Raw genomic sequence first — 19,227 nt, 5'->3', positions numbered from 1 at the left:
GCGCTTGGTGTCCGTCCGTCCGTCTGGTCGTCTGTCCATGTATTTGTTGTTCACAGGATTTCGGTCGCAATTATTAACCGATTTTGATGAAATTTGATACAGGATGTTTTTCTTGTACAAGGACGAACCCTATTGAATTTGGAAGAAATCGGATCAAATTTAGATATAGCTCCCATATATATGTATCGCCCGATTTCGACAAATGGGGTCACGTTGCACTTTTTTACTAACCGATCGTCGTCAAATTTAGCACAAAATAATCTTCTTCATCACCCTTCAAGTCTGCAAAATTTCATCCAAATCGTTTCAGATTTAGATATAGCTCTCATATATATGTATCGCCCGATTTTCTCAAATTTGGCCACAAAACCCGTATTTATCAACCGATCTTACTCAAAGTTCGCTAAATGTAATCTCCTATAGCACTAACTATATGTGCGAAAAATCATTGAGATCGGTTCAGATTTAGCTATAGCTCCCATATATATGTACCGCCCGATTTTTCTAAATTTGGTCATAAAACCCTTATTTATTAACCGATCATAACCAAAGTTGGCTAAATGTAATCTTCTATAGCCCTAACTATATGTGCAACAAATCATCGAAATCGGTTCAGATAGAGATATAGCTCCCATACATATGTATAGCCCGATTTTCCCAAATTTGTCCGTAAAACCCTTATTTATCAACCGATCTTACTCAAACTTAGCTTACTATAAACTTTTATAATACTAGCAATATGTGCAAAAAATCATCGAGATCGGTTAAGATTTAGATACAGCTCCCCTATATATATATCGCCCAATTTTCCCAAATTTGGCTATAGAACCCTTATTTATCAACCGATGGTACTAAACGTTGGCTAAATGTAATCTTCTATAGCATTAACTATATGTGCAAAATTTCATCGAAATCGGTTCAGATTTAGATATAGCTCCCATATATATGTATAGCCCGATTTTCCCAAATTTGGCCATAGAACTCTTATTTATTAACTGACCTTACTCAAAGTTGGCTAGATCCAGACCTCTATAGTACTAGCTGTATGTGCAAAATTTCATCAAAATCGGTTCAGATGTAGATATAGCTCCCATATATATGTATCGCCCGATTTTGAAAAATTTGACCCTAATAATCTTATGTTTGACCATAGAGGACTCATTTCTTAACTGATCTTACTCAAATTTAGCGCATGGTCACCTTCTGTGGTTTCAATTGAAAATCATCTAGATCGGTTCAGATTTAGATATAAAATATTTGTTAAGAGCTTGATAACTTTTTTTTTTTAAAAAACGCATAAAATTTGCAAAATCTCATCGGTTCTTTATTTGAAACGTTAGATTGGTCCATGACATTTACTTTTTGAAGATAATTTCATTTAAATGTTGACCGCGGCTGCGTCTTAGGTGGTCCATTCGGAAAGTCCAATTTTGGGCAACTTTTTCGAGCATTTCGGCCGGAATAGCCCGAATTTCTTCGGAAATGTTGTCTTCCAAAGCTGGAATAGTTGCTGGCTTATTTCTGTAGACTTTAGACTTGACGTAGCCCCACAAAAAATAGTCTAAAGGCGTCAAATCGCATGATCTTGGTGGCCAACTTACCGGTCCATTTCTTGAGATGAATTGTTCTCCGAAGTTTTCCCTCAAAATGGCCATAGAATCGCGAGCTGTGTGGCATGTAGCGCCATCTTGTTGAAACCACATGTCAACCAAGTTCAGTTCTTCCATTTTTGGCAACAAAAAGTTTGTTAGCATCGAACGATAGCGATCGCCATTCACCGTAACGTTGCGTCCAACAGCATCTTTGAAAAAATACGGTCCAATGATTCCACCAGCGTACAAACCACACCAAACAGTGCATTTTTCGGGATGCATGGGCAGTTCTTGAACGGCTTCTGGTTGCTCTTCACTCCAAATGCGGCAATTTTGCTTATTTACGTAGCCATTCAACCAGAAATGAGCCTCATCGCTGAACAAAATTTGTCGATAAAAAAGCGGATTTTCTGCCAACTTTTCTAGGGCCCATTCACTGAAAATTCGACGTTGTGGCTCGTTAGTAAGTCTATTCATGATGAAATGTCAAAGCATACTGAGCATCTTTCTCTTTGACACCATGTCTGAAATCCCACGTGATCTGTCAAATACTAATGCATGAAAATCCTAACCTCAAAAGAATCACCCTTTATAAACAACCTTCTGGTTTCCCTAGAAAAAGAATGGATAAAAGTGGTGGCATACGCAGATGATGTGGCGCTAGCAGTCAGGGGAAAATTCCCATCCACAATCAGAGATATTATACAGAGAGCTCTCCGGATGACTGAAGAATGGGCTTGGGGTAAATCTAGCAAAGACAGAACTAGTCATGTACTACAAAGATCGCAAAACTCCCACGGTTAGGCCCATTTCCTTAGGGGGTATTGAAATTCCCTTTGGTGAGTGTGCAAAATACCTTGGCGTCATTTTGAACAGGAAGCTGAATTTTAGGCTTAATATTAAAGAAAAGGCGAGAAAAGCCACGGTAAATTTGTACTCGTGCAAACAGGCAATAGGGAAAAAGTGAGGACCAAAACCAAAAATTGTGCATTGGCTATACACAGCAGTGGTTAGACCTATAATGCTATATGGTGTTGTAGTCTGGTGGCCGGCACTTCAGAAACAGACTGGTTTAGATAAAGTTCAGCGTATGGCGTGCTTATGTATCTCAGGCGCATTTTCTAAGACAGGAACAGACTCCCTTAATGTCATGCTGCATCTATTGCCTTTAGACATTTTGGCCAAACAGTCAGCTGCAACAACGGCTGTGCGGTTGCGCGAGCTATCGCTGTGGTCGGAAAAAAAGTTACGGTCACAGTTCGGTCCTCAAAATAATGCCAGATATGCCTAAAGTAGTGGATTACACTTTGGCGAAACCACTTTTCGACAAAAAGTTTGAAACTCTAATTCCCAACAGTGAGGCGTGGTGTACACGGACCCCGGGGAATAAAAGATATATAGATTTCTACACTGATTGGATGGACAAGTGGGTTTCGGAGTATATTCTAAAGATCTGGAACTTCGAATAGCGAAAAGATTACCTGATCACTGTAGTGTATTTCAGGCTAAAATATTAGCAATAATAGAAGTGGTGAATTGGCTGAGAAGTAATGCTCCAAGCAATATTGGCATTAATATATACTCAGACAGTGTTCCTCAACTCGAAAACGGCCATCGACTGACGCAAATCTCTCAATGAGATGGCTGAGCAGCACAATATTCACCTAATATGGGTGCCTGGCCACAGAAACATACTGGGGAACTGCGAAGCAGATGAGCTAGCAAGGCTAGGAACTACCTTACATATTCCAGGGGAACTAGAATCTGTTGGTGTGCCTCTGGCTACCAGCAAGCTCTTACTGCGTGAGAAGGCTGTCATGATGGCAAATGTTCGATGGGAGAATTGCAAGGATTGTAACGACACCAAGCAAATATGGCCCCATTTAAACTTAAACCGCACACTAGATATGCTAGTGTTCTCAAGGCGTCAGATAGCACTCCTGATATCTGCTATAAAGGGTCGCTGCCTGATAGGCGAATTTGCAAAAACTATAGGTGCGAAGTATAATGACTATTGTATAAGCTGTCATGATGTGGAGGAAAAGGAATCAATTAAAAACCTCTTGTGTGAGTGTCCTGCTTTTTGCGTAAGCGAATTTTAGGAGCATATAGCTTTAGATTACTGGCGGACCTGGAAAACGTTAACTTAAGCAGTTTGTTAATGTTTTTGGAGCAATCTGGTTAGTTCAACAAAAGTAAATAATAGAGAAGGTTCAGTGGTTAAGACAAGAAGTGCCCATATGTAATAGGTACTTTTAGTTAATGTGGTATCACAATGGACTGAATAGTCTAAGTGAGCCTGAAATTTAATCGGGCTGCCACTTTAACCTAACCTAACCTAAGACTTAAGTAGTTTTCCTTCGTTCCACTTTCTGCAGTATTTTGTGAAAGGTTAACTATGAGCGAGTACCGACCGTCACGATTACTGCACCATCGAGTAGTTTATAGTAATTTTGGCTTCGAGTTTCCAATTGAAATAACTATATTCTCAACTTTTTTTTTAACTCGTTAATAATTTTATGAACATTCCTGAGAATTGAAACTTCTTCGCCTATATCATCATCTTGGATATCATTCACTGAAGGGTGTAAAGTATTTGGAGTTTGCGACGTTTGCTACTTTTTCTACATTTACGACGTGCATGTGACCTTTACGACGTTTACAACTTTGCGACAGTCGCAAACCTTAAAAAACCCTAACCACCTCTACCAGAGATGGTCTGTATATCTCTGGTAGAGGTGGTTAGGGTATGATATAGTCGGTCCCGCCCGACTTTCTACTTTATTTACTTGTTATACCCTCCATCATAGGATGGGGGTATATTAACTTTATCATTCCGTTTGTAACACATCGAAATATTGCTCTAAGACCCCATAAAGTATATATATTCTGGGTCGTGGTGAAATTCTGAGTCGATCTAAGCATGTCCGTCCGTCCGTCCGTCCGTCTGTTGAAATCACGCTAACTTCCGAACGAAACAAGCTATCGACTTGAAACTTGGCACAAGTAGTTGTTATCGATGTAGGTCGGATGGTATTGAAAATGGGCCATGTCGGTCCACTTTTACGTATAGCCCCCATATAAAGGGACCCTCAGATTTGGCTTGTGGAGCCTCTAACAGAAGCATATTTCATCCGATCCGGCTGAAATTTGGTATATGGTGTTGGTATATGGTCTCCAACAACCATGCAAAAATTGGTTCACATCGGTCCATAATTATATATAGCCCCCATATAAACCGATCCCCAGATTTGGCTTGCGGAGCCTAAAAGAGAAACAAATTTCATCCGATCCGGCTGAAATTTGATACATGGTGTTAGTATATGGTCTCTAACAACCGTGCAAAAATTGGTTCACATCGGTCCATAATTATATATAGCCCCCATATAAACCGATCCCCAGATTTGGCTTGCCGAGCTTCAATGAGAAGAAAATTTCATCCGATCCGGCTGAAATTTGGTACATGATGTTGGTATATGGTCTCTAACAACCATGCAAAAATTGGTCCATATCGGTCCTTATTATATATAGTCCCCATATAAACCGATCCCCAGATTTGGCTTGTGGAGCCTCTAACAGAAGCATATTTCATCCGATCCGGCTGAAATTTGGTACATGGTGTTGGTATATGGTCTCTAACAATCATGCAAAAATTGGTCCACATCGGTCCATAATTATATATAGCCCCCATATAAACCGATCCCCAGATTTGGTTTGCGGAGCCTCAAAGAGAAGCAAATTTCATCCGATCCGGCTGAAATTTGGTACATGATGTTGGTATATGGTCTCTAACAACCATGCAAAAATTGGTCCACATCGGTCCATAATTATATATAGACCCCATATAAACCGATCTCCAGATTTGGCTTGCGAAGCCTCAAAGAGAAGCAAATTGCATCCGATCCGGCTGAAATTTGGTACATGGTATTGGTATATGATCTCTAACAACCGTGCAAAAATTGGTCCACATCGGTCCATAATTATATATAGCGCCCATATAAACCGATATCCAGATTTGACTTGCGAAGTCTCCAAGAGAAGCAAATTTCATCCTATCCTGTTGTAATTTGGAACATGGTGTTAGTATATGATCTTTAACAACCGTGGCAGAATTGGTCCATATCGGTCCATAATTATATATAGCCCCCATATAAAACGTTCTCCAGATTTGACCTCCGGAGCCTCTTGGTGGAGCAAAATTCATCCGATCCGGTTCAAATTAAGAACGTGGTGTTAGTATATGGTCGCTAACAACCATACCAAAATTGGTCCAATCACACAAAAATTGGTCCATATCGGTTCATAATCATGGTTGCCACTAGAGCCAAAAATAATCTACCAAAATTTTATTTCTATAGAAAATTTTGTCAAAATTTTATTTCTAGAGAAAATTTTGTCAAAATTTTATTCGGTTCATAATAAAATTTTCATCATTGTCAGAATTTTATTTCTATGGAAAATTTTGTCAAAATTTTATTTCTATAGAAAATGTTGTTCAAATTTTATTCGGTTCATAATCATGGTTGCCACTCGAGCCAAAAATAATCTACCACGATTTTATTTCTATAGAAAATTTTGTCAAAAGTTTATTTCTATAGAAAATTTTGTTAAAATTTTATTTCTGTAGAAATTTTTGTCAAAATTTTCTTTCTATAGAAAATTTTGTCAAAATTTTTATTTCTATAGAAAATTTTGTGAAAATTTTATTTCTATAGAAAATTTTGTTAAAATTTTATTTCTGTAGAAAATTTTGTAAAAATTTTATGTCTACTTTGTCAAACTGAATTATATACGTATTGGATCGATCTTTTTTGATTTAATATATACCACGTATGGACTTACATACAATTTAGAAGATGGTGTTAGGAGGTTTTAAGATACCTTGCCATCGGCAAGCGTTACCGCAACTTAAGTAATTCGATTCTGGATGGCAGTGTTTAGAAGAAGTTTCTACGCAATCCATGATGGAGGGTACATAAGCTTCGGCCTGGCCGAACTTACGGCCGTATATACTTGTTTTATTTATAGTTTATATATAGCATCCAACAAACTTTAAGGATTTGAGATGGTGAGAGGATTTGATGGTAAAAGTAAGGAAAGTCGGTCCATCAGACTTTCCTTACTTTTACAGTTCGCTTCGATTAGTTTATGTATAATTCTTAATATAATTAAATAATAAATAAAAAAACTTATTTTTATTTTCTTTTTTATTATATTCAAATTTGTTTATGTTCCTCCAACGAAATCTCTGCATTTTGGATTATCTCAATTACGGGACGATTTATCAACTCTCTAATAACTGAACTCCATACAAAATCCATATGAGCAAATTTTTTTCCATCCGCAGAATGTGATATACTTCGATTACCCAATAATTGCGATAATATCTCAAAATTACGTTTAGTTGCTATTTCATCATAATCACTATAGAATAGATGTATGGGCAATTTGGTTTGTATTTTTGAGAGATCATATACGGGTGGTGTTGTTTGATTATAGCGTTTCATATTGCCTTCAGTACCCCAATTGTATTGACGGAATTGTCTGGAGAAATTCAATTGCATAAAATGGAGCAATTGATGCATAGAAATTGTACAGGGATGAGTATTGAAGATATCGGGAAGAAGAGCCTATATGTTACAAAAAGAGAGAGAGAGAGAGAGAGAGAGAGAAGTGAATTTGAATACAGTTTCTCTAATACAGCAAACTAGTCTTTAAATAATATGGTGGGGATAATTTTCACCCTCTTTTATTGGCTTTTTAATTTACTGAGCTCTATTAATCTTTGTTTTCATTTGCTACAAGAAAAAGATACAGAGAGAGAGTGAAGTGGATTTTAATCGAGAGAGAGAGAGAGAAGTTAATTTTAATACAGTTTCTCTAATAAAACTAATTCGCCTTTAACTACTGTGGTTGTGGTAAATTTAGGCTCTCTTATTGTTTGTTTAATTTACTGAGCGCTATTAATCTTTGTTTTCCTTAATACAGAGCAAGAGAGAGAGAATTTATTTTTAATACAGTTCCTCTTATAAAACTAAATAGCCTTTAGCTACTGTGGTGGTCTCAGTCTCTCTTATTGTTTGTTTAATTTACAGAGCGCTATTATTCTTTGTTTTCCTTAACTAAAAGTCTAATATCTTTAATTTCTTACTTTAACTTGTTTAAAATCTTATTAAAATCAATTAATTAAAACAAAAAATTTACAGAGGTAAAATTTACCACCATTACATTATATATTTCACCTCAGTTGTTAAAGGTTAATGAGAATGTGAAAATCCCAAAGAGTTGTGCTCTCACCAATTTCATCCAAAATAACCGTTAGCTTGATACGTAAGCCTCTTGGTTTTGCATAGAACACCAAATTATTTTATGAGAAACAACAAAAACAACACTTACCTCATCCAAATAGTCAGATTTTCCACCAGCTATAAGAGATGCCATAAAGAAACAAATTTTCTTATTGGCATATTGGCTACGACATCTTTCCAAACCCAAGAATTGCCGCATAAACTTTGATCGCATAACACCCATATCACCCATATACGCATGCAATGGCGTATGGATACCAATAATGCTACTTAGTAATTTAAAAAATAAATTCGAAGGTTCCACAGATAAAGTTGGAGCCAACATTTGTATGGATTTCAACTTTTCACCGTACTCTGGCAATTCTGAGAGTAATATAAATGCCACTGTGCTACCTTGAGAGTAACCCACATAATGTAGACATGACTTTTGAGTCTTATTCAAAATGAAATCTATGATCGTTGGCAAATCGATGGTACCAATTTCATGTAAAGTGAAATGCCAAAATTGTCCATCATCAGGAGATAAATTCAAATGCCGCAGACCATAGTAATTGCCACGGTTGTTACCCAACCAAACATCATAGCCTTGTTGCATTAGATCGTAGACCAAAGGATTTTTTAAACCTTCGATAACCCATACATCTGAAGAGCTGGTAAAACCATGCATTAGCAATATAGTAGGGCGACCATTGGACTCTGGTACTGTTTCATTATTGGAGGTAGTTATGTGGAAAAGGGACAAACCATAGCCATCTTTGGTATAAACTTCGTGAGTTTCACAGTGGTAGCCAGCCCGTTGAACACGATCAGCCTGAATTTAAATAACAAAAGTATTTATATACCATTAAACAAAAAACCAAAAACAGAACTAGAATATATAAGCGGTAAGTTCGGGCAGGCCAGTTACCGACACAGTTGCCACAGTTGGTAGAATTTTACAAAAAATGGTAGATTTTTTTAGTAAAATTCTTGATGTTTTGATAGATTTTGCAAAATATACCTCGATTTTCTATCGAAATAAAATTTTGACAAAATTTTCTATCGAAATAAAATTTTGACAAAAGTTTCTATACAAATTAAATGTTGACAAAATTTTGTATAGAAATAAAATTTTACAAAATTTTCTATAGAAAAAAATTTTTACAAAAATTTTTTATAGAAAAAACTTTTGACAAAAATTTTTATAGAAATAAAATTTTTACAAAAATTTTTATAGAAAAAAAAATTTGACAAATTTTTCCATAGAAATAAAATTTTGACAAAATTTTCTATAGAAATAAAATTTGGGGAAATTTTGTGTAGAAATAAAATTTTGGGAAAATTTCTTATAAAATAAAATTTTCAGAACATTTTCTATAGAAATAAAATTGAAATAAAATTTTGGAAATGTTTTCTATAGAAATAAAATTTTGGGAAAATTTTCTATTGATATTAAATATTGGGAATGTTTTCTATAGAAATACAATTTTGGGAATGTTTTCAATAGAAATAAAATTTTGGGTAAATTTTCTATAGAAATAGGATTTTGAGAAAATTTTCTATAAAATAAAATTTTGAGAACATTTTCTATAGAAATAAAATGTTGGGAAAATCTATATAAATAAAATTCAATCTATGTTTGTTTATTTGTTTGTTTGTATGTTCCGAGTTGGCTCCGAAACGGCTGAACCGATTTACTTGAAACTTTCAGAGATCGTAGGGGGCGTTCATGTGGTGAAAATAGGGTACCTCATTTTTTGACACCTGGTCGCGGAGGGGGACCTCCCCTTTGTCGGACTTTTTGAAAATTGGACCAAAGTTGACCGATTTGCTTGAATTTTTCATTGAAGGTTGGGTTTGGTATCTAGACAAAGATCCGCTACTTTATTTTTCGATATTTGTGGCGGAGGGGGCCTCTCCTTTGTTCGACTTTTTTTAAAGTACAGTGAAAAAACTAAAATTCTCTAAATTATCTGAGATTTACAGAGAACATGCGGTGAGGTTATGGAATTAATATGGGGTACCTGATGGTTTCATATGTGGACGGGGAGGGGGACCTCCCCCTTGCCCTACTTTTTTTAAACTTGGAACAAAATTATGCGATTTGCTTGAAATTTTCATTGAATGTTGGGGTTGGCATCTAGACAAAAATCCGCTACATTATTTTTCGATATTTGGTCGGGGAGGGGGACCACCCATTTGCCCCACTTTTTTTTAAAAGTACAATGAAAACAAAACTAAACTCCCCCGAATGAAATTTTACGGAAAAATGAGTGAGGTTATGATATTTAAAAAAGGACATAGGGAGACATCCGCTTCTCTTAAGTAACTACATACAGAGAAACAATTAAGCTTTACCGAGTTACTTGAAATTTACAGAGGACTGGGGAGAGGTTACGATATTAATAGTTGATTTTGTGATATTTGAATGGAAGAGAGGTCGACCCTTTAGGCTTATAATTTGCTTGACATTTTCTGGGACGTTTACAAAAGATACGCTACATCACTTTTCGATATTTGGTCGGGGAGTAGGTCCTCCTCTAAAACTGAAAAAAAAAAACAAAAATTCTTAAGTTTTCTTGAAATTTACAAAGGCAGTGGAGGAAGGTTATGAACGAAGGGAAGTTTCAAGAATTTTCAGGGAAGGTTAGTGGTGCTATTCACTACGGTGTTTGTCGATATTGTGTCGGGGAAAGTGACGTCCCTTTAAAACAATAAGCAAAATTTAAACATCTCCGATGTACTTGAAATTTACAGGGAACGTGGGAGGAGGTGAAATTAAATTAGTATATGATTTTTCGATATCTGGTTGGAGAAGGGGAAAATTGAAATAAACTTTGTCGATTTACTTCGATTGAATTTATAGAGACCATTGAGTAGTTGTGAAATTAATATAGGGTATGTGATAGTCCGATATCATGTCGGAGTGGAGCGAAGGTGGGGAGAGGGTTCCCTTTTGTCCGTTTTTTTTTTTACATTGAAAGTAGAGTTGTTCGTAAATGGAAACTCGGTACATAATTTTATGATTTTTGCACAGGCTTCTGCCACACTTTTTTAAGTAAAAAATTTAATTTATATGAAATTGGCAGACAACGTTGAGGGTGCATCATTTTCCCACATTTTAGCAAATGTTAATGTGGTAATATTGTTTACTACTTTTGCTTTTTCCGATTTATTGGATGGGAAACAGTAATTCTTTGTATGTTATTATAATATAGTGCTTACTTTTTTTAAGATATGTTGAGGAGAAGGTTACCTTTCCTTGACAAACCACACTTAAAATTCACACGAAATATAGAAGATTGTCCAACTACTTGAATACAGAACATTATTTAAAAAATTTGGAGGAAAGAGTACACCCTCTCCCCGACAATTTTTAAGACGAACCATTTTACATATGCATATCCGCCGTATTTGTACTTATAAACGAAAGAGCAAGTAGTCCGATTTGTTTGAAAGAATTCAAATCTTTTCGAATTTGTTTTCAGCACGAAGAATATGGTTGACTAAGTTAACGCAAAATGTTCCTACAAATACGCGCAGCGAAGCGGGCCGGGTTACGCTAGTTTTCTATAAAAATAAAATTTTGGGAAAATTTTCTACAGATATTAAATATTGGGAATGTTTTCTGTAGAAATAAAATTTTGGGAATGTTTTCTATAGAAATAAAATTTGGGAAAATTTTCTATAAAATAAAATGTTGAGAAAATTTTGTATAGAAATAAAATATTGACAAAATTTTCTATAGAAATAAAATTTTGACAAACATTTTTATAGAAATAAAATGTGGACAAAAGTTTTTATAGATATACAATTTTGACAAAAATTTTTATAGAAATACAATTTTGACAAAAAATTTTATAGAAATACAATTTTAACAAAATTTTCTATAGAAATAAAATTTTGACAAAATTTTCCACAGAAATAAAATTTTGACAAAATTTTCTATAGAAATAAAATTTTAAAAAAATTTTCTATAGAAATAAACTGTTGGGAAAATTTTCTATAGAAATAAAATTTGGGAAAATTTGCTATAGAAATAAAATTTTGGGAAATTTTCTATTGAAATAAAGTTTTGGGAATGATTTCTATAGAAATAAAATTTTGGAAAATTTTCTATAGAAATAAAATATTGGGAATGTTTTCTATAGAAATAAAATTTTGGGAATGTTTTCTATAGTAATAAAATTTTGGGTAAATTTTCTATAGAAATAAGATTTTGAGAAAATTTTCTATAAAATAAAATTTTGAGAACATTTTCTATAGAAATAAAATGTTGGGAAAAATTTTCTATAAAAATAAAATTTTGGGAAAAATTTCTACAGATATTAAATATTGGGAATGTTTTCTATAGAAATAAAATTTTGGGAAAATTTTCTATAAAATAAAAATAAAATAAAATCTATAAAATAAAATTTTGACAAAAATTTTTATAGAAATACAATTTTGACAAAAATTTTTATAGAAATACAATTTTAACAAAATTTTCTATAGAAATAAAATTTTGACAAAATTTTCCACAGAAATAAAATTTTGACAAAATTTTCCACAGAAATAAAATTTTGACAAAATTTTCTATAGAAATAAAATTTTGACAAAATTTTCTATAGAAATAAAATGTTGGGAAAATTTTCTATAGAAATAAAATTTGGGAAAATTTGCTATAGAAATAAAATTTTGGGAAATTTTCTATTGAAATAAAATTTTGGGAATGATTTCTATAGAAATAAAATTTTGGAAAATTTTCTATAGAAATAAAATATTGGGAATGTTTTCTATAGAAATAAAATTTTGGGAATGTTTTCTATAGAAATAAAATTTTGGGTAAATTTTCTATAGAAATAAAATTTTGAGAAAATTTTCTATAAAATAAAATTTTGAGAACATTTTCTATAGAAATAAAATGTTGGGAAAATTTTCTATAAAAATAAAATTTTGGGAAAAATTTCTACAGATATTAAATATTGGGAATGTTTTCTATAGAAATAAAATTTTGGGAATGTTTTCTATAGAAATAAAATTTTGGAAAAATTTTCTATGAAATAAAATGTTGAGAAAATTTTGTATAGAAATAAAATTTTGACAAAATTTTCTATAGAAACAAAATTTTGACAAACATTTTTATAGAAATAAAATTTTGACAAAAATTTTTATAGAAATAAAATTTTGACAAAAATTTTTATAGAAATACAATTTTAACAAAATTTTCTATAGAAATAAAATTTTGGCAAAATTTTCCACAGAAATAAAATTTTGACAAAATTTTCTATAGAAATAAAATTTTGACAAAATTTTCTATAGAAATAAAATGTTGGGAAAATTTTCTATAGAAATAAAATTTGGGGAAATTTGCTATAGAAATAAAATTTTAGGAAATTTTCTATTGAAATAAAATTTTGGGAATGATTTCTATAGAAATAAAATTTTGGGAAATTTTCTATAGAAATAAAATTTTGGGAATGTTTTCTATAGAAATAAAATTTTGGGAAAAATTTCTATTGATATTAAATATTGGAATGTTTTCTATAAAAATAAAATTTTGGGTAAATTTTCTATAGAAATAAAATTTTGGGAAAATTTTCTATAGAAATAAAATGTTGGGGAAAATTTTGTATAGAGCTAAAATTTGGGAAAATTTCCTACAGAAACAAAATTTTGGGAATTTTTCTATAGAAATAAAATTTTGAAGAAATTTTCTATGGAAATAAAATTTTTACAAAATTTTCTATAGAAATAAAATAATATAGGATATATATTTTTTTATAGAAAAATTTCCCAAAATTTTATTTCCAAAGAAAATTTTGTTATAATTTTTTTTTTCGATAAAAAAATGTCAAATTTTTATTTCTCTTAAAAATTTTGTCAAAATTATATTTCTATAGAAAATGTTGTCAAAATTTTATTTTCATAGAAAATTTTGTCATAATTTTATTTGCGTATAAAATTGAAGAACCTCTTAGTTGGGAGCCACCGTGGTGCAATGGTTAGCATGCCCGCCTTGCATACACATGCGTTCGATTCCTACTTCGACCGAACACCAAAAAGTTTTTCAGCGGTGGATTATCTCACCTCAGTAATGCTGGTGTCATTTCTGGGGGGTTTCAGAGCTTCTCTAAGTGGTTTCACTGTAATGTGGAACGCCATTCGGACTCGGCTATAAAAAGTAGGTCCCTTGTCATTGAGCTTAACATGGTATCACAATGAACTGAATAGTCTATGTGAGCCTGATACATCGGGCTGCCACCTAACCTAACCTAGTTGGAAAGGAATATTTTGCAAAATCTACCAAAACATCACGAATTCTACCAATCTACCAAACAGTACAAAATCTATCATTTTTGGTAGCAACTGTAGCAACCGTACTTAGCATACTGAGCCACAAAATCCATTGAACATGTACGTCAATTCAAATGATCGTAATATGACACCAAGGCATAACATTCTAAATACGTCTCGAGATTTTCTTTATTATTATAAATGACTAACTAAAAAACGCTGATTAAAATCTCACCAGCGGCAACTTTTTTTCAAATTTTTTTTTTCTAAAAAAATATTTTTTTTAAAAAAAAAAAACTTTTATTGCGTGTTTTCTTATTTCCGATATTCTTGCAGCCGTTATCTACGTATGTTATAGGCCGCAGAGTGTTTGGTAAAATTAATATTTGCTTCACTTTTATTTATTTTATATATTTTAATTTTAGAAAATAATTATTTGCTTTTATGTGACAGTTACATTTTATACACCAATGATTGAATTTAATTTACTTTTTTTATTATTATTATATCTTTTTGGTGTATCATTTCCATACTGACCGTTGTTAATCTAGGACCATTGTCATATTTCTGATTTCGATTTAATATAAACACTATTAGAGGGACTAAGATCAAACTAATTGCACTAGATACTTTCATACCACACCAGTCTATTCCAATTGGATACTTAAGTTGATGTGACAATTGTTTTATAAACATTGATTTAATTTCATCATGCTTAGGTTTATAGAAGCGCTTAATTAAAAATACTAACTAACTAAAGCTGTTAGTTCTCTTTGCCAATATGCCAATAGCTCTATATGGCTCTCTAATTTCATTGATATTGCTGTGTTGGGTCTTCGTTTCAACAACAATTATTCTTAAGAATATCAACATCATCAACAACAACAAATGTAACCACGCACACACACCATTAGTAAGCACCCAATGACCCATGTGAGAATTCTCTTCCACTCAATGTGAGAGCTATATCTCTAAACACACAACAAAGACGTCATGGAACCAGTTTTGAATTCAAGCTTGAATCAAAACAGAAATTTTTTTGCAAAAATACGTATAGGGTAAAAATTAATGCAATTAGACTTAAAAATAGATTATTACTTGCATAAATAGGTTGCTTCTGTAGACTTCAAATATTTATAAAGTTTTATTGACATTGTAAAAGGGTGATGTTGGATGTGTCCAATGAAATTGTATTAAAATGGGTAGATCTTTTCAGTCGCTCAAAGCTACTTAAATATACATTCAGTGGGCAACGGTCGATGCTCGGTTGTTGGGCCTTTTTGTAATTTAGAAAAATTAGTTATTTCGTGTGGAAATTGAAACGTTAATTTTTATTATAATTTAAAATTTTTTATTTTGCGACGAAATTCTTAAAGTATTTTTGGCAGATAATTTAATGTAAATACTCCTTACACCGAACTAATGACTTTTAAAAATTGAGATTATTTTATTGACTCTATTTAATACATGTTTCAAAATATATGAATACATCTACATGTCTAACTGTGGTACATGGAGAAGCTATCACGCTTGCCACAGTTGTGAAAAACATTTTGCAAAAAATTCCTATAGAAAAAAAAAATTGGACAAAATTTCTTATAGAAATAAAATTTTGACAAAATATTCTATAGAAATAAAATTTTGACAAAATTTTCTATAGATATAACATTATGACAAAATTTTTCTATAGAAATAAAATTTCCTATAGAAATAACATTTTGACAAAATTTTCTATAGAAATAAAATTTTATTGTTGTTTTTGATCCCAGCTTAAAGCCATGCATTGACTAAACTACAAGTGTAGCTTAACCAACAGAGGAAAAGTATGCTTGTCAAATTTATTTGGGCAAATCCCTATAGACTGCAAGATGGTTGGATGTACAGTTGTTTCGGAATTACCACATTCCTCATCAGCATCCTCTACTTGTAGCAAAACTATCAACCAATTATCAGAATAAATTCGGGTAATTCACTCAACCCAAAGTGAAATACACTTGAACCTTCCGAAAAAGGGTTTAATAGTCGGCTACTGCCTAAACAAATTTGCAAGCATATCTCTTTTCCTTTGCCAAACTCAAATCATCGATTTGTATTTAGTTGGCTGGGTTTGTTTTTGAGCGTGCTTTCTCTATCTTCATTCGTTTTGTTTGTTATTGTTGGCTTCTCTTCAATCGTTATTGTTGTTTTTGATCTCGGCTTAAAGCCATGCATTGACTAAACTACAAGTGTAGCTTAACCAACAGAGGAAAAGTATGCTTGTCAAATTTATTTGGGCAAAGCCCTATAGACTGGAACTAAACTAGAAGCCACACTTGTAGTTTAGTCAATGCATGGTTTTAAGCTGAGATCAAAAACAACAATAATGATTGAAGAGAAACCAACAATAACAAACAAAATTTTCTATAGCTATAAATTTTTGGCAAAAATTTCTATAGATATAAATTTTTAACAAACTTTTCTACAGAAATAAAATTTTGACAAAATTTCTATAGAAATAAAATTTTGACATAATTTTCCATAGAAATAAAATTTTGACAAAATTTTCTATTGAAATAGAATGTTGGCAAGATTTTCTATAGAAATAATTTTTTGACAAAATTTCTATAGAAATGAAATGTTGATAAGATTTTCTATAAAAATAATATTGTGACAATATTTCCTATAGAAATAAAATTTTGACAATATTTCCTATAGAAATAAAATTTTGACAAAATTTTCTATAGAAATAAAATTTTGAAAAAATATTCTATAAAAATAAAAATTTTACCAAATTTTCTATAGAAATTAAATTTTGACAAAATTTTCTATAGAAATTAAATTTTGACAAAATTTTCTATAGAAATAAAATTTTGACAAAATTTTCTATAGAAATAAAACTTTTCCAAAATTTTTCAATAGAAAGAAAATTTTGACAAAATTTCTATAGAAAAAAGAATTTTGCCAAATTTCTATAGAAATAAAATTTTGGCAAAATTTTGACAAAATTTTCTATAGACATAATTTTTTGACAAAATTTTCTATAGAAATAAAATGTTGATAAGATTTTCTATAAAAATAAAATTTTGACAAAATTTGCTATTTAAATAAAATGTTGACAAAATTTTCTATAAAAATAAAATTTTGACAAAAAACATTTTGAAAAAAAAAATCCTATACAAATAAAATTTTTGACAAAATTTTCTATAGCTATAAAATTTTGACAAAATTTTCTACAGAAATAAAATTTTGACAAAATTTTCTATAGAAATAAAATTTTGACGAAATTTTCTATAGAAATAAAATTTTGATAAAAACATTTTGAAAAAATTCCTATACAAATAAAATTTTGACAAAATTTCTTATAGAAATAAAATTGTGACAAAATTTCTTATAGAAATAAAATTTTGTCAAAATTTCACATAGAAATAAAATGTTGACAAAATTTTCTACAGAAATAAAATTTTGACAAAATTTTCTACCGAATTAAAATTTTGACAAAATTTCTTATAGAAATAAAATTTTGACAAAATTTCTTATAGAAATAAAATTTTGACAAAATTTCTTATAGAAATAAAATTTTGCCAACATTTTTCAATAGAAATAAAATTTTCACAAAATTTCTATAGAAATAAAATTTTGACAAAATTTTTCTATAGAATTAAATTTTTTCTGTAGAAATAAAATTGTCTGTAAAAATAAAATTTTGGCAAAATTTTCTTTAGAGATAAAATTTTGGCAATATTTTCTATAGAAATAAAATTTTGACAAAATTTTCTATAGTAATAGAATGTTGGCAAGATTTTCTATAGACATAATTTGTTGACAAAATTTTCTATAGGATAAAATGTTGATAGGATTTTCTATAAAAATAAAATTTTGCCAAAATTTTTCTATAGAAATACAATTTTGCAACAATTTTTCTGTAGAAATAAAATTTTGCCAAAATTTTTCTATAGAAATAAAATTGTCTGTAAAAATAAAATTTTAACAAATTTTTCTATAGATATAAATTTTTGACAAAATTTTCGATAGATATACATTTTTGACAAAATTTTCTAAAGATATAAAATTTTGACAAAATTTTCTATAGAAATAAAATTTTGCCAAAATTTTTCAATAGAAATAAAATTTTGACAGAATTTCTCTAGAAATAAAATTTTGAAAAAATTTTCTATAGAAGTAAAATTTTGACAAAATTTCTATAGAAATAATATTTTGACAAAATTTTCTACAGATATCAACTTTTGACATTTTGCAAAAATTCCTATAGAAATAATATTTTGACAAAATGTCCTATAGAAATAAACTTTTGCTAAAATTTGCTACAGATATCAACTTTTGACAAAAACATTTAAGTCCTATAGAAAGAAAATTTTGACAAAATTTCCTATAGAAATAAAATTTTGACAAAATTTTCTATAAAAATAAAATTTTGCCAAAATTGTCTATAGTAATAAAATGTTGACAAGATTTTCTATAGAAATAAAATTTTGACAAAATTTCTACAGAAATAAAATTTTCTCTCAATAAAAAAAAAAATTTATAGCTATAAATTTTTGACAAAATTTTCTATAGATATACATTTTTGACAAAATTTTCTAAAGATATAAAATTTTGACAAAATTTTCTACAGAAATAAAAGTTTGCCAACATTTTTCAATAGAAACAAAATTTGGACAAAATTTCTATAGAAATAAAATTTTGACAAAATTTTCAATAGAAATAAAATTTTGCCAAAATAAAATTGTCTGTAAAAACAAAATTTAGGCAAAATTTTGACAAAATCTTTTATAGAAATAAAATTTTGACAAAATTTTCTATAGAATTAAAATGTTGACAACATTTTTCAATAGAATTAAAATTTTGACAAAATTTCGATACAATTAAAATTTTGACAAAATTTCTATCGAAATAATATTTTGACAAAATTTCCTATAAAACAAAAAAGTTTGACAAAATTTTCTATAGAAATAAAATTTTGACAAAATTTTCTATAGAAATAAAATTTTGACAAAATTTTCTATAGAAATAAAATTTTGACAAAATTTTCTATAGAAATAAAATTTTGACAAAATTTTCTATAGAAATAAAAT

At 30.4% G+C, this 19,227-nt stretch overlaps 1 protein-coding gene across 1 annotated transcript; it reads right to left on the bottom strand.

The window, feature by feature from the left end:
• Positions 1-6,781: 6,781 nt before the first annotated feature.
• Positions 6,782-14,866, bottom strand: LOC142223492 (lipase 3-like). Its single transcript, XM_075293381.1, has 3 exons — positions 14,693-14,866; positions 7,989-8,711; positions 6,782-7,222 (listed from the first exon to the last, which is right to left on the bottom strand). The coding sequence occupies exons 1-3, from the start codon at positions 14,849-14,851 to the stop codon at positions 6,809-6,811; spliced, it is 1,296 nt and encodes a 431-aa protein (XP_075149496.1). The 5' UTR covers positions 14,852-14,866; the 3' UTR covers positions 6,782-6,808.
• Positions 14,867-19,227: the final 4,361 nt, after the last annotated feature.

Source organism: Haematobia irritans, chromosome 2, assembly GCF_050003625.1.
Source record: "Haematobia irritans isolate KBUSLIRL chromosome 2, ASM5000362v1, whole genome shotgun sequence".
NCBI lineage: Eukaryota > Metazoa > Arthropoda > Insecta > Diptera > Muscidae > Haematobia > Haematobia irritans.
Note: the sequence above shows the minus strand (reverse complement) of the source record. Positions and strands in the feature narration are given on the sequence as shown.

What these genes read in the sequence shown, in the direction of transcription:
- LOC142223492 (XM_075293381.1), bottom strand. Translation starts at nt 14,851, where the DNA reads ATGTTTATAAAACAATTGTCACATCAACTTAAGTATCCAATTGGAATA. An exon ending in ATGGTCCTAGATTAACAACG is followed by an intron (nt 8,712 to 14,692) that starts GTCAGTATGGAA and finishes ATTTAAATTCAG; the next exon opens with GCTGATCGTGTTCAACGGGC. An exon ending in AATCTGACTATTTGGATGAG is followed by an intron (nt 7,223 to 7,988) that starts GTAAGTGTTGTT and finishes TGTAACATATAG; the next exon opens with GCTCTTCTTCCCGATATCTT.